Below are 16,151 nucleotides of genomic sequence, written 5' to 3'. Positions count from 1 at the left end.
GCCGGTGAGGTGTGCTGACACAGGGCAGGCTCCACTTTCACTGAGGATACCCCCACACAAGCAGCCGTCCACTGGGCTGCTGAGCCAAGGGCCTGGGGCTTCCCGAGTATCCAGTCTGTACTGAGGTGGGAGTGAGGTGAGGTCCTGTGAGGCACACCCAGGAGCCCGGAGCAGGAAGCAGATGGGGCAGGTGGCAGCCAAGGACCCAGAACTGATGAGCATCCTCCTGGCCAGCAACATCCCCTCGGCATGGGCTGATGTGCATGCATGTGTGAGTCTGCTGTCCCCAGAGAGAAGGGGGACCAGAGAGTGAATTAAAGCAAAGATTCATTCTGGTATTGGAATGGAGCAATGTCATATGGCCTGCTCACCTAGGACAGCCTCAGTTCCTTCTTCTCTAAAAATGGGAAGTTCATCCTCTGAGGGATGTGAGGAGAACATGAATTACCAGAGTGAAGCCACTGTGCACGGCTCCTCATGGGGACCAATCCTTTCATTCCTACTGTATGGCCTCCCCTGAGTCCCTGAGCTGCCCCGTCTTTTGGCAGGTGCCTTGGGCCCACAGTGGGCCGGGAAGAGTGTGGGGATCAGGGCTCTGCACTCCTGGGGGGCTCTGCTGCCATCAGCTGTCTCGGGTCAGGTGACCCGCTCAAGTTGCCCAAATGAGGGTGCCTGGCCCCCAGAAGGTTGAGCCTGGGGAAGCCAGAGACATGCTGAGGCAGGTGATGAGGAGTGGGGGGCTGGAGAGGCAAGTGCAGGAGCACATGCAGAGCAGGGAAGTCGAGGTTTCTCCTGCGCCCACTTCACCCTGCACCCGCAGAATGGGACTTGAAGCCTGCCCTGCCATGTGGTAGGGAAGGAGGAAGGGAGCAAGGAAAACAGCGAGGCCCAGGACAGGCCTGTCAGAGGCCCTGTGAGGGCAGAAGGGGTTGCCCTGGTCAGAGGGCCTTGCAGACACTGGCTCTGAGGGCTGTGGCCAGGGAGGGAGGAGGTGCTATGGCTTCTGGGAGACTTAAGCCTTAGGGAGACACCACAATGGAGTGTCTGACTATAGCTCTGCTGCCCCTTTGAGGTCCATTCTGAAGCTCCCATGTGTGGGGGTGCTACCCACAGGCAAATGGCAAGACTCAGAGTCCCCAGATCCAGGGTGACAGGTCCACTGTAAACGTTACACAGAGCTGTTGTCACTCCCATGCCCTTGCTCTCTGCTCTCTCTCTCTAGGCCCCAAATAGATGGCTGGGATCCGCCCTTTGTGGGTCTTTATTATAAGATGGAATCCTGAGCTGGAAGAGAGGCTCCATGGGGCCAAGTATCTAACCCTTGAGCTGGAACAAGGCCAGGACCAGGAGAGCCGAGCACCCTTCCCTCTGGCAGGCACAGGGGGGCCCTGGGGCGTCTACACTGATGTTTGCTGGGGAGGAGGCCCGTGAGGAAGGGCTGGGGAGGACTTTGGGAAGAAACCTGCACCTGGTACAGTGACAGGCTTCCCTCCCAGACCCCTGCTGGACCCTGGCAGGGACAGGAAGTGGCCTGGACCTTTCGGCACAGAGCCCAGCCCAGAAGTACACCCAGATCCACAGCAACAGGCGTGAAGGCCGAGGCAGCGGGCCTCAGGCTTCACCACACACCGGAGTCACCAGGTGGGCTTGCAACAGCACAGAGGGTGGGCCATCCCCAGAGCTGCGGATTCCCTTGGCCTGCAGTGGGGCCTGGGAACATGTGTTTCTACCAAACTCCCAGATGCTGCTGGTTCTCCCACCACACTGTGAAGCCTAAGGATAAAAGGGGGTAGGAGGGAGGGTTGAGTTGGGAGGGCCCAGGCTTGTGGCCCTTGGTGGCCCCTGGGTGTGCTTAGGAAGGGGTGTGCTTAGGGAGGGGCAGGTTTGGGTGGGTGGGTAGGAGTGTGTGGTGGAATGATCCTGAAATGGTCACAATGGTTCTAGCCTCTTCGAGCTATGCCCTGTGTAAGCCTATCCCCTTGAGTGTAAGCTGGACCTAGTAACTTGCTCCTAGTGAATGGAATAAGGTCTAAGTGACCAGATGTCCCTTCTGAGATTAGGTTCCCAAGATTTTGACCTCTGTCTTGCTCTCTTCTCTCTGCTCGTCTTGGCTCTCTTGCTCTGAAGAAGCCAGCTGCCGTGTTGAGAGCTGCCCCCTGGAGAAGCCCACCTGGCAACCGATCTGGCCAGCAACCATGTGAGTGAGTTTGGAAGCTGAGCCTCCTCTAGTTGAGGCTTGAAATGACTTGAATGGAGCAGCCCTGGCTGATCCCTTAATTCAGCTCCATGAGAGACCCTGGGCCAGACTCACTCCGCCTAGCCATACCCAGATGCTTACCCCAGAAACTGGGAGATGGTAAGTCTTGTGGTTTTAAGTCAATTTATTTTGGGATAATTTGTTATGCAGCAATAGGTAACTGCTACAGAGTTATTGAATGAATGAATTTAATAAAAAACCCACAAAACCAAAAATGGGTGGATAGATGGCTGAGCCTAGATACCTGTCAAGTGCTGCTTATATCATTGGTGTCGCTGGCTTGGGTGCTATTTCCCTCGTGCCCTCTTATCACTGACACTGCGCAGGCCACGGGGCAGAGAGGTCCAGAGTGAGGAAAGAGGAGCCTTTTCGTGATGCTGCTGCTTCCAGAGCCTGGGCACTAACCTCGGACTTACCCAGGAGCCTGAATTCCTGGCCTGGAGTTCAGGGTCCTAGAGCATTGGTCCTAATTCTGTGAGACTCACACCTGTTTGACTCAGTGAATAAACTCTGCCCTGAGCATGGACAGAGTGAGGGAGGGTAGGACTGGGCAGCGGGACTGCTCAGCGGCCCCGGGTCTCAGCCCGCCACACTCTCCGGAGAAGGCCGCTCTCCCTGGGCTCACTCGCCTTGCCCAGCAAATCCTCCATTTCCTCCAGGACCCAGGCTCTCCAGCTTGGCTTTCCTCCCAAACCTCGCAGAGCCTGTTTTCCTCTGGTATAAAATGAAACCAATAACATCACCAGAGCCATCTCCCCTCCACCGCCCGCCCATCCCCCACCTCTCCTTTCCTGGGGCCTCCCAGTGTTGGGAGAGGAGGAGGGGGAGCATGGGCTGTGGGAAGCCAGGGTGACCAGGCACAGTGGGAGCTGGGGCTCTGGAGGAGTTCCGAGAGGTCACACCCTATTAATGAAGATCTCATTTGTGCTCTGCTTCGTTATACAAAGGATAATGTTATAAAATAATACAATAGTTGAGAAGATGGGGGTGAATAAGCTAAGTAAGCACATCCTTTATAGTAAAATAGAAGCGTCTAAATAGCTGTTTGCTACCACATATTATCCAGTTGTGCCCACTGATGTCGTGATTGGAGAAGACCTGTGAGCGAGAGTACAACGGGACCGCCGTGAGTTACACCAAGGGCCCCTTGGGAGTGTGCGCCACGGGCCCCACTCCCTGCAAGTTTGTCCTGCTGCCTCTCAGGCTGGGTCAGCAAATGATGGCCCGCAGGCCAAATCTGGCTCTTGAGCTAAGAATGTGTTTCTATTTTCAAATGGTTGGGGAAAAAAATCAAAAGATTAATAATTCTTCATGAGAGGCGAAGATGATGTGAAATTCGAATTTCAGTATCTGTAATTAAGCTTTATTGGAACAAAGCCACGCTCATCCCTTGCATGCTGTCTGCAGCTGCGCCCATGCTACAGGCGGCGCTGAGCAGTGTGGTGCTCTGGTCTAAAACGCCTAACCCGCACTCTCTGGCCCCACAGGAGCCATTGCTTTCAACTGCCCCAGAGCCCGGCCTCTCGGGCGTGGCTGCCCCTCCCCGAGTGTCCAGCCTTCCGCACTCTCTCTGAAACTCTGGCGCTTGAAAGCCAACACCACGGGGACCTGCAGGGGTGCCCTCTCCGTTCCCCAGGGCGCAGGGGTCAGGGCATGAATGATTGAGAGCACTAGTTAGGCCCGAAGCGTCTTTCCAACCACTGGTTTCATTTCTGTCATCACCCATTCCCCTCAGAGCAATTGAGAAATACTGAATAAACTGGGCTCTGTCCAGGGAAGAGTGGCAAGGCCAAGAGGGGGCATGAAAGGGACAGGAGGAAAGGCAGTGCAAGGGATGGTTGGCAGTTCGCGTCTGGCAAGAGACGCCATGATGTCAGCCGGCCCTCAACTCCTGAAAGAGGAACATGGACAAAACCCTCTGCTTCTTCACTCCTGCTGCCGAGACAGGCTCCGCAGGAGCGGGCCATTCAAAATCTCTCCTCAAGAAGTTGGATTCCATCACCCACTGGTGCCCCTTCCTCAGCTGCCCTCTTTCTCTCATCTCCTTCCTATGCCCTGGTTCCTGCCATGTTCTCACAACTTCTTTGGACTCTGAGGCCAGAGCACAGACACAGCCATGGCCACGGCCTCGGCACCCCCGCCTGCTTCCCCAGCTCTGCCGATACCCCAGGCACCGAGAGTCTGGGGCCTTAGACATCGTGTGGTGCAGCCCCCTCATCTTAGAGAGGAGGAAACTGAGGCACGGCTAATGGAAGCCGCTTCACCCAATCACATAGCTAGTCAGGGGCGAAGCTCACTCTGGACCCAATACTATTTCCCTTCCATTGAGGTTCAGCTTGGAGGATTTTTCAATGCTTCTGGCTTGTTTCAAGGAAATATTTCATGTGAAGCTCTTCAGGTTGGGCTCAGGTTTGAATAGGCTTCCTTTTAGTTTGATTCCTGCTACATAATTAATATTGGGGCCCAGTTTTGGGCTTGGCAAAACGAAATTATGACTGCACCTTCTCTTTCGCCTTTGTGAGCACGAGCGGGGTCCGAGGAGCCATCACAGGCCGGGGGAGGTTATATGTGTGAGCCGGGCTGCGACACGAGAAGGGCCTCCTCCATTCCTGTTTCCCGCTGGCAAACCGAGGCGCAGGGCTGGAATAGAGCTGTCCACGAGGGAAGGCCAGGCAGGAAGACAGCACAACATGGGGAAGATCTGGCCCTCTGGGCCCCAGGAAGGTAGAAGGGAAGGGTCTATAGTCTGAAGGTGTCCCCCAAATTCACATGTTGAAACCTAACCTCCAAGGTGATGGTCAAAGGTGGAACCTTTGGGAGGCGCTCAGGCCACGAGGGCAGAGCCCTCAGAAATGGTTTCAGTGCCCTACGAAGTAGAGCCAGAGAGCTCCCCTGTCCCTTCTTCCACATGAGGATGCGATGAGAAGTTCTCAAACCTGACGAGGGCCCTCATTCAACCATCCTGGCTCCTGACCTCGGATTTCTGCCTCCAGGACTGTGAGCAGCAAGTTCCCATTGTTTATAAGCCCTAGCCTGTAATTGTTATAGCAGCCTGAGTAGACAAGGGGGGAGGAGAATGGGATAGAGGAGTGAGTAATGAGCAGTAGGAGAGAGCATAGGACTCTGGGAGGAGGCCCCTCTGAGGCCATGCCCTCAGTGACAGCCACGGCCCCAGAGGTAGCTGGGCTGAGCTTCTCCTCATTATGTGGACAATTTCCAACCAACTCCGGGAGAAGGCCTGAATCGTTACAAAATCAAGAATATTTCCTATGACCATCTGAGTTGAAGGGAGCCTGAATTTTGTAATCTTGCTATGTTAACTTTGGGTTCAAGAGACGATCCCATTTTCTGCAGACCTTTCACTCTAATGGGCTCTAAAGCAAGATTGCTTCCTGGGGCCATCAACCCTTTCTCCTAAGACATGGCTACTGGAGGACTCGGCTTACTCCTATCCCACTTCCCAGCATCTTACCTCCTGGGGTCGCTCTGAGATCAGAATGAACCCGTTGTTGTCCACGATGAAGCAGTCCAGGTCCTGAGGAGAAACACAGAGGGAGGTGAGCTCTGGCCCTGCACCGGCCCCCTGGGTCCTCTGCCTGGCCTGGCATTAGGGAAGGCAGGCTGCCATGACTAGTGAGAAGGTCCCCTCGTGGAGCCCAGGACTGCAGGAAAGAAGGGCACTGGGGAGGGAGGGCGCTGGCTCATCCAGAGGACTGGGGTGCGGGGCCCATGGCTCCCACTCCCCCCTCTTCACACTGGAAGAACTTACACTGTCCTGGCAGCTCTTAGGGCACGGCCCATCCCCCGCACTGCACTGGAAGGAAGAGAAATTGTCAGTCCGGTATGCCCTTGTGTGTGTGTGGTAGGCATTTGGTGCGTAAGTGTGGGAGTGCTATGTGTGTTGTACATCTGTGTTGTGTGTTGATGTGTGGGGACTGGCCAATGTGTGTTTACGGTATCCTAGTGGTACATGCACATGTGTGTCTATGGTATCTATGTTTGGTGTGTCCATGTGTGGTATATGTGTGGTGTGTGTATTGTGCATGTATTAGATGTGTGTGTGTGTGTGTGTGTGTGTGTGTGTGTGTGGCCGTGTGCGGTAGTGGGCAGGGCACTGAAGCAGGATCCTTGCTGGCTGGGTCAGCCTTCCCGGAGGGAGCCATGGCCCTGCAGCTGTGGCTGAGGAGAAGGGGGGCCCTATTGCTGGAGGCCTCCTGGGTGGCCGCCTACTGCTCTTTGTCATCCTGCTCGATGTGGTGGCTGACCCCAGGCTACTGGGCTGGTGCTCCTTCCCCCTCCCATTCCTTCCACCTTCATTCTCTGGTCCCTACACTTGCTCAAAGTGGAAACGCAGCAACAAGTGAAGGGGGGCCGTGGAGCAGAGGAGGCTCAGTGCCAGGGGCAGATTCGGGGCTGGAGGAGCTTGTGGAGGATAGTGAGGAGCCCTGTGAAGCCCAGGGGGAGCAGAGGCAGGAGGGGAAGGGTTGGGTGGGAGGGGCTGTGGTAAGGCCCCGCTCAGAGCGGGTGGGCCACAGACTGGGCTTTGGATCTTGGCGGGGGGGCACTGAGGAGGGCAGTTTCCTTACTTTGCTGTGTGGGGGATCTGAGCAGCAGGGACTAGTGACCGACAGTTCAGGGGATGCGGTGTCCTGCCCTTTGCCCCAGGTCTAAGCTGATAGAGAGCACTGGGTCGGGGAGGCTTGGACCAGAGACTGAGGCTGCAGGCAGAGCTCCAGGAGCTGAGAAAGGCAAAGGAGAGATCTAGGAGGACTGACAGAGGCCTAGCAGGCGGGCTGAGAGGCAGTGGGGCATCCCGGGGAGTGGGTCTGACAGTGCCAGCCCCTCATCACCGTGGAAATGTTGGGGAGCCCTCTGACCCTGAACTGACCTCCATCACACCCACCTGCTGCGTGGCTGCCCAGAACGTGCGCTGCAGGAAGTCCAGCCTCATTTGGATGCCCACCGCTGTTTTGGGGGGAGGGGGTAGTAGGAGGGAAGAGGCAGTGAGAGGAAAAATAGATTACAGTTAAAGAGAGGGGATGCATCCACAGGAACTGAGGGGAGAGGGAGCACCAGGGCAGAGAAGGGGTGGGGAGAGCTGAGTCCGACGGCAGCATGCGGACTGAGGTTCCTGGGTTTGGGGGAGGGAGAAAGGAAGAGACTGGTGGCTTCTGTCTCTCCACAGAGGACGATGCCAGAAAACGGTCTAAGAGAAAGATGAGGCCTGGGTTCTAGAGCACGGTGAGGATGGCATTCATCCTCGGATCTCGGGGACTCAGGGCAGGTGCACTGGGCAGACCATTCCCCCTTTCCCACAGATGGAAAGGTAGAGGCTGAGAGACTGAGCCATTGGCTCAGGTCATGTGACCCAAAGTGGTGGAACTCTGGGCCACTGTGGGTTGGGTAGCTCACGGGGCCTCCTAGTTTGCAGCCTGACCTAACAACCTCTCTTGTACCCAGAAAGTTAGAGACCGTCCAATCTGCAAAAACTACTCTTTTGATGATGCACTTACAAGGGACACCATGCCTCTTTGGTTCCCAAATAGGTGTAGGGAACACAAGCTGGTGCTCACATCCTAAGAGAAATTCGGGGCCACAGAATAGAAGAAAAGCAGCTTATATTGAAAAAGAATTTGAAAACTAGGCCGACTTCCTACTGCCTGGTATAATAATATCGAAAACGTGTTGAGTGCCAGGGACGCTTATGTCCGTGAGCTTGTTTCATCCGCACGGCAGACCAGTTCTATTATTATTCAGGCTTCACAGTGGAGGAAACAGGCTTACAGAGAGTACACGCTCACCCAATCACCTGGCCCCTAGGTACAGAACCAGGACACGTCTGTCTCTGAGGCCCTTAACCTCGATATTCCCTAGGCCTGACTCAGTCCCGGTGGTCGGGAAGAGTGAGAGGTTTCGGTTCCCTCATCTGTAAAATGGGAACACACCTGGGTTCCTAGCCATAGGCTGTCTTCATGAGACATTCTGCAGTCACCCCAGTGCCATTCATTGGAGCGATTTTCCATTACAACCATTCTGACCCCCGGAGACTCAGGGGGCTCTTCTGAAGTGGACTGGACTTCCAATATAGCACAGATATACAGAATCGTATCCTTTTGTTTTTTCAATATGAAATAATCCTGGAGAAATGTGACGGGGGGAAAGGGAGAGAGCAGGGAAGGGTCAGGAGCCAGATTCCAGCCCTGGGTTGCACTGGAGCCTTGATTTTCTGGCTTCAGCATCAGAATTACCTGGAAGGTTTTGTTAAAACCCATCCCCAGAGTCTCTCATTCGGGTGGTGCCTGAGCATTTGCATTTCTAAAGTGCTCCCAGGACTGTTGCTGCTGCCCAGGGACCGTATCATGGGAACCACTGTTGTAAACCATCACTGTCTGGCTGCACTTTTGGAGATGATGAAGCTGTTCTAGATCTGAATTGTTCCACACAGTAGCCACTTGTCACATGTGGCTTTTGAGCCCTTGAAATGTGGCTACCGTGATTGAGGACCTGAGTCTTAAAATTTTTATTTAACTTTAATTAATTTAAATTGAAATAGCTACATAGCTGGTGGCCATCATATTGGACAGTGAGATTCCAGGGCTCTGCGTTTACAGATGAAGCCACCAAGCCCCGTGAGCCCCTGCCCTCCCTGCAATTCCCATGGCAATTCTGAGGCTGGAGCTCTGGCCAGCCTGCTTGACCAGGTCCTATGATGTGGGAACATTTGAATTCTATGGGGGCTTCTTTGTTGCTTCAAGGCCCAGGTGGTTGAAAGGCATAGAAATGAAGGGGATGGTAGACCCACTTCCTGGTTCATGAGAGGGACAGACACAGCAGGTGTGATCAGCAGCCCTGGTTGCCATGCCCCTCCTCCCTCTCACATCTCTCTCTCCTTTGAGGCTGCAGGTGGACCTCAATCACTCCCCCCCTTATTCTTCCTTTTAAGACCACTCTTGATACTCATTTTAGATCGATTTTCTTTCACCTGAAGAAAAAGGCTGAGTGAAAAAAGAGGAACCTCCTCTAAAAATTCTCAGAGGGGAGTGCCTAATACTTAGAATAACAGGATCTGGGGGATTTAGGAAAGCTTATTTACCCTGGCCCTTGGCCCTTGTGGTCAAACAACTCTCAGACTATTCCTAGAACGAGACTGCCTCTCTACCCATTGGTCGGTGCCAGGTCTCATAGAATCATGACATTTCTGAGCTGGAAGAAATTCCATGATTCTAACAAAGGGAGTCTCAGAGGGTGGGGTTAATTTTTCCCTAATGAAACAGGTATTTGAGGCTCTTGGGTAAAAAAGGCAGGAGTGGGACACAGGGCAGATTCTCCCCAACTAAGTTCCATCTCATAGCTGGACCATAACCTCCTCCAAGGTAGGCTCTGGATCCTGCACATTTGGGTATCCTTGGCAGAATTTAGGACATTCCAACAACCTCCTGACATCTCCCCCGGAGTCACTTCAAACTTTGCATGTCTGGGGTTTCCTCCTAAAACTTGACCCTCCTTGAGATTTCCCCATTTGGAGGGCACATTCTCCACCTGATTGTTACCATGTTTCCCCATCCCATCTGAGTTCTGCAGATCTTATTCCAAAACTTCCTTAGTCTGTCTGTCCATTTCTCTCCCCCTCCCCTGCTACCAGTCTGGGCCAAACCATCATCTCTCTCACTTGGATTAATGTAATTAACCCCTAAGTGGTTTCCCTTCCTTCATGATCTGTTCTTCACAAAGTCACTAGAGTGCTCTTTCTGAAGATCAAATCATGTCACTCCCTTGCTTAAAACCTTCCAATGCCTTCCCACTGCTCTTTAAACAATATCTAAACTCCTCTGATATTGCCTACAAGACTCTTAAGAAGCTGGTCCTGCTGATGTCTCTGATTTCAATGGGAATCACTTCTCCCTTAAACATGCTAAGCTTGTCCCACTCGGGGCATTGTATCAGCTGTTCTGTCTCCTTGGAATGCTCTTCCCCTAAAACTTTACATGGCTGGTTCCTTCTTTCATCAGATCTCAGCCCAAACATCATGTCTTAGAGAGGCCTTCCCTGACCTCCTAGGATAGAGCATTCCTCCCTTTGGCCATTCATTCTCTACCTCATCACTCTTTTTCTTTTTCTTTATTTCTTTTTTTAAATCTTCACCCAAGGATATGTTTACTGATTTGAGAGAGGAGGAGGAGAGAAAGGGAAAGAGAAAGAAAACATTGATGTGAAAGAGAAACATCGATCAGTTGCCTCCTTTACATGCCCTGACTGGGGAATCAAATCTGAAACCTAGGTATGTGCCTCGACCAGGAGTGGAACATGCAATCTTTTGGTGTATGGCATGACTCTCCAATCAACTGAGCCACCCAGCCAGGGCTACTCTAAGCAACATGGTTTATTTATATTCTCATTTATTGTCAGTCTCACACCATTAGAATGTTTAGTAGCAGGCAAGGGGGTTGAGATCTGATTCCTAGCACCTAGAATAAATAGTACCTAGCACACAATGGGGTGCAATAAAGAAATACTTGTGAATTCTATGTGTCAGCCACTTGAATGGGAAGCAAATTCTACGAGATCTCTTTGTCCCTTGCCTCTGGGGTTCAAGATCTTGCTGAACAACCTTTTGCCATACCGAGCCTTGCCCTCTCACAGATGCTGGGCTTGAGGTCCTAGAGATTGAGCTGTTGTGAAGGATGAGCATGGGCACATCCTTAACAACAAATAGACTGTGTCCTTCCATGCCCAACAGCTGTGCCCTTGGCTTTAATCATTTCAAATCTTTTGTTCAAATCCGGAAGGAATCCTGCTTTTCCACCCCAGACACTGAGAAAGCCCAGCCTTCTCCCTTGGGAGACTTACCAGGGCAGCTTGGGTTCTTGTTATGGTCCATTTGATTGCTACCTTGGGTGGTTGGCTATTGTCAGAGCCTCAGTGGACCTTCACCTGGGGGAGCACTAGGCTGGCTGCCCTCCTCACAGCACGTCCTAATAAGCCTACTGTGTGCAGGAGGTAATACCTCATGACACTGTTCACAGGCAGGCTCAGAACTAACTCATGGTGAAGAGACAAATCCAAGCAAAGGGGCACAGGGAATGAGTGGCACTTAGCCTTTTAGGGTGGCTTCCCCCTAACCCTCATGGATTATTAAGAGACCACCCCCAAGAGAACCAAGATGGTGGCGTAGTTAAATGCTGGTACACGCTGCCTTCCACAACCACATCAAAATTACAGCTAAATACAGAACAACTATCATTCAGAATCACCTGAAATCTGGCTGAATGGAAGTCATACAACTAGAGAAGTAAAGAAGAAAGCACATTGAGACCTATGGAATTTGTAGAACGGGCTGTTCCGACACCCATGTGTGGTGTTTCTTTAATCAGGAGGGATATCTCCAAGGCCTACCATGAGAAGCAGGGAGTCCCAGCCCCACACCAGCCCCCCAGCCCAGGGTCCCAGAGCTTGGAAGAGAAGTCCTCATAACTTCAGGCTGTAAAAACCAGCAGGCACTGTGGCTGAGTGACATGGAGGCTGCTGGAGACCCAGGTGTCCCTCTTAAAAGGCCCACTTCCTCTGAGCTCCAGTGCCTGGTGGCTTTGAAGGAATCCAGGGATATATGGAGGAACTGGACTGTCTGGCATGTGGCAGGAACTCAGGGATGGCTTTCTCCCAGACAGGGGTGCTCACAGGGGTTATTCTTCCTGTGCTGGGACCTCCTCCATCATAGAGCATAGAGCTAACTGGCAGCCATATCTGAGTTTTCACCAGCATGGCCCACATTGTTCATTTTGCCCCATCCAATTTGAAGCCCCACACAAGCTGTTTGCAATGGCTTTGCCATCTGAATGGCCTGTCCTGATTCATGCTTCAGACTTTCCTAAAATTTCTCAAACAAGCAGCATCTGGTATCAGTGTGCCCCAAACTTATCAATAAAAGGCTCATGACCTGGCACTACCACCGGCCTGCCTTGCTGCACAGCTGGGCCTCACCTGGGCACTTCTTAGCCCAATACAAGTAGCAGCCATCTTTAGATCTCTCTGTAGCTCCTACCAGGTAGCCCCAGGCAGTGGCTGACTTTGCACTCCCAAGAGGCCTCAGAGCCAGTGCACCTGGTGGACAGCTTAAGACCATACCAGATTACAACTCTACACATCCACAAGCAACACACTCAAGGACAGACTCAGTGAGCACCAAAGCCCCACTGAAGCAAGTCCTGCTCCATAGGGATGTCCTGTACAGCTGTTCTTCCACTGTAGTTGCAGCTGGTCCTCACAGCCAATTGGCCTGGAGATCAATTCCTCCCAGTGATGCCAATAGCAATCAAGACTAAACTACAAAAGGAGACATATGTAATACTCTTTGTAATACTTTAAGCAATAAAACAAATTTTTTTTTTTAAAAAAAAGACTCAACTGCAATAAGACTATGCACACAGACCACATAGGAGCGCACCTAGGGTGTCCAACTCAGGTTAATGGGGAGGCTGAGCCACTGGGCCCTACAGGACACCTACTACACAAGGCCACTTTAGCAATTCCAGGAGACATAACAGCTCTACCTAATACATAGAAACAAACACAGGTAAGCGGCCAAAATTAGGAGAAAAAGAAACATGTCACCAATGAAAGAAATGGAAGCAAGCAAACTATTGAATACAGAGTTCAAATACATGGTTATAAGGTTAATCAAGGATCTTACTGAGAGATTCAAGGGACTTAATCAGAGCTTCAAGGGATTCAAGAGAGCTTCAAGGGACTTAGTGATACTTTTAAGGATCTTAGTGAGAATGTCAAAGACATGAAAAAGGACGATTCAGAAATTAAGCAAACACTAACTAAAAAAATAATTTACAGGGATTCAACAGCAGAGGATTCCGAGAATCAAATCAATGATTTGGAATATGAGAAAGCAAAAAACACCCAATCAGAAGAGCAAAAAGAAATAAGAATTCAAGAATATGAAGATAGTTATACTAAAGGAGCCTCTAGAACAGGGGTCCTCAAACTATGGCCCGCCGAAAACATTTATCCGGCCCGCCGGGTGTTTTTGCTGCCGTTGCCTGTCCTGCTTAGCAGCCGACTCATCCCGGGCCCGCAGTGCGCATGTGTGGAATGTCTGAGGGACAGTGAACTGGCCCCCTGTTTAAAAAGTTTGAGGACCTCTGCTCTAGAACAATTTCAAGTGCACCAACATTTGCATTATGGGGGTGGGGGGTGCCAGAAGAAGAAGAAGAGAGAGCAAGATATTAAAAACTTATTTAAAGAAATAATGACAGAAAACTTTCCCTACCTGGTGAAAGACATAGACTTATAAGTCCAGGAAGCACAGAGAGCCCCAAACAAGAGGAACCCAAAGAGGCCTACACCAAGACACATCATAATTAAAATGCCAAGAGCTAAAGACAAAGAGAGATCTTAAAAGCAGCAAGAGAAAAGCAGTTAGTTATTTACAAGGGAGTACCCATACGACTGTCAGCTGATTTCTCAACAGAAACGATGCAGGCCAGAAGGGAGTGGCAAGAAACATTCAGTGATGAATAGCAAGGACCTACAACCAAGATTACTCTACCCAGCAGTTATCATTTAGAATTGAGAGTCAGCTTTACAGATAAGAAAAAGCCAAAGGAGTTCATCACCATCAAACCAGTATTACATGAAATGTTGAAGGGTATTCTTTAAGAAGAGGAAGAAGAAGAAGAAAAAAAGATAAAAAATATGAACAATAAAAAGGCAATAAATACATATCTATCAACAATTGAATCTAAAAATAAAAATAAATGAATAAGAAATCTATTGAACAGAATAAATGGATGAATAAAATAGAATCAGAGGCATGGAAACATGGAACAGACGGATGAATCTCAGAAAGAAGGGGTGAGGGGGTGGGAAGAGATTAAACAAGGATCTTATATGCATATATGCATTGCCTATGGACACAGACAATAGGATGGTGAAGACCTGGGGTGGGGCAGGAACTGGTGGAGGGGGACAATGGGAGAAAGAAGGAGGACATCTGTAATACTCTCAACAATAAAGATTAAAAAAAAGAGAGACAGAGAGACCAACCCCACCTCATGCCTCTGTATGTGGGCCTTTAGACCCTGACCTTGATCCCCTGATAGAGGAGAAATCAGACCACTTTCTCCTCGTCTTAGCCCAGCCTGCCCTTCTCCCTCCTTTCTCTCGTCTGCTTCTCCACAATCTCCTGCTCTGTTCCAAAGCAGCATTTCTTTAAGATCCCCTTGGCTGGCAGACAACCTAACAAAGAGCCTCAATAAGGCCACAGACGGCAGAAGGCTTATCAAGATGAACCTCTTTGCTCTTTATCCTGGCTGTCACCTTGGTCTGCTTTGTCATCACAGAGAGCAAAACAAAACAGCTGTGCACACACACACTCATGCACCCCGCCCCCCCAAATGATCCCTGTCAGGGGCCCAACACCCAAGGAGTCAGAAACTCAGCTTTTACCCACTAGCTCTCATTTCTATTTTGTCCTCCCTTCTCCTCTGCCTAGATAACCGAGCCTGCAGACATTGGGGTGAGGAGGGCCACCTCTCCTGATACAGGCTGGGAAGTCTGCAGCTGCTCCGTGAAATCTTGGATGATAGAGCGCCATTGCCAGAAGGGAAACCAGACATCTCAATCACTCTGCTCCCATTCTATAGGCAGGAAACTGAGGCCCAGGGCTGTCAATTAATTAACCAGTTATTAGCCAGTTCAGCCATTTTTAACCAGTGTGCCACCAGTGTTTTACAAAAATATGTAAAACATGCAATAGCTGGCTGTTTAGTCAGGGGCACTGGCCTATTTTCCCTTAGATTGTCAAATAAAAAATGATGGCAGCCAACACAACAGTAGCTGTCCAGTATGAATGAATCAAAATTATACCTATTTTTTGGTCAGATCGATGAAAGCCATATTTTTTGGTGTGCCTCAGAGTTTTAGTAATTAGTTTGTTTTAGTAGTTAATGTGTGCCATGAAAAAGGTTGAAAACCCCTGAGCTAGTTACTGAGCAGTGGAGTTGGACTCTGTGCCCGTCCTCTGGGACCCGGGCTTGGGCTCTTCCCTTCCATCCCCCATCAGCTCTGGGCGGGGTGAGGCAGAGGCTCTCTTCTAGAACAGCTCACAGCATGGGGAAGTGGGCAAACCAATCGCAGAAAGCTGCCATACGTTTTCTGTGATAATGACAGGGTGGCCCAAAGAAAGGCCAGCGATCAGAGGAGAAGGTCAAGGCTGTGGACTAAGCAGGGACACTTCACAGAGGAGGTCATGCTCAGGTTGAGTTTTTCAGGAGTTCATTCCAGCCTCAGGGAAGGAAACACTTTCTGGGGCTGTGAATCGGGAAGCTGTTTAGGGGTAGATGGGAGCGTTTAACTTGAAGTCATCTGACATCGGAGTAGGTGAGAGGGGACTTCTCAGGAGGTAAAAGATGCTCTCTCCTCCTGCAACAGCAGCCCGGCCCCCCACTGCCACGTTGCCCAGAAGAGCAGGCTGAAAGGAGGGTGCAGAAGCGCCCTATCAGGAGTGTCCTGAGTTAAGGGGCGTTTCTCAGCCCCACCCTCAGTTCTGATGGCGAGTCCCCCAGGAAAGCACGCGGAATGGAAGAGGCACACTCGCATACCCCTGGCATTGCCAACGTGCCACACTGTCTGCCATCTGCTTGTCAGGCCAGTGTTAAGAACTGCAGAGAAGGGTCATTTAGGGGTCAGTTCCCAGGCCAGGCTCCTCCCTGGCTCAGCTTCCTTGGCCTTTGGACGGGACACTGGCCATCTCTTGGAATATCAGCTTCTCCAACGGCATCGTCCTGACTGGTTAGTAAAGAGGCCGCTGAGCTCTGAACACCACACTTCCCTCCCCCAGGGCACACAGACACCTGCCACCGCGCCAGCAGGTCTGACATCTTGC

General features: G+C 51.2%; 1 protein-coding gene across 1 annotated transcript in view; it reads right to left on the bottom strand.

Annotated features, from left to right (window-relative positions):
• Positions 1-16,151, bottom strand: part of CACNA2D4 (calcium voltage-gated channel auxiliary subunit alpha2delta 4) — a 110,150-nt gene that overhangs the window by 9,735 nt on the left and 84,264 nt on the right. Inside the window, exons 27-29 of the mRNA XM_070408754.1 lie at positions 7,161-7,222; positions 6,027-6,071; positions 5,730-5,792 (exon numbers count right to left, since the gene is read on the bottom strand). Of these exons, the coding sequence (XP_070264855.1) occupies positions 5,730-5,792; positions 6,027-6,071; positions 7,161-7,222 (170 nt within the window). The remainder of the gene's footprint in view (positions 1-5,729; positions 5,793-6,026; positions 6,072-7,160; positions 7,223-16,151) is intronic.

This window comes from Myotis yumanensis, unplaced genomic scaffold (genome assembly GCF_028538775.1).
Source record: "Myotis yumanensis isolate MYYU_CA2020_CCGP unplaced genomic scaffold, mMyoYum1.0.hap1 SCAF_3, whole genome shotgun sequence".
NCBI classification, from domain to species: Eukaryota; Metazoa; Chordata; class Mammalia; order Chiroptera; family Vespertilionidae; genus Myotis; species Myotis yumanensis.
Note: the sequence above shows the minus strand (reverse complement) of the source record. Positions and strands in the feature narration are given on the sequence as shown.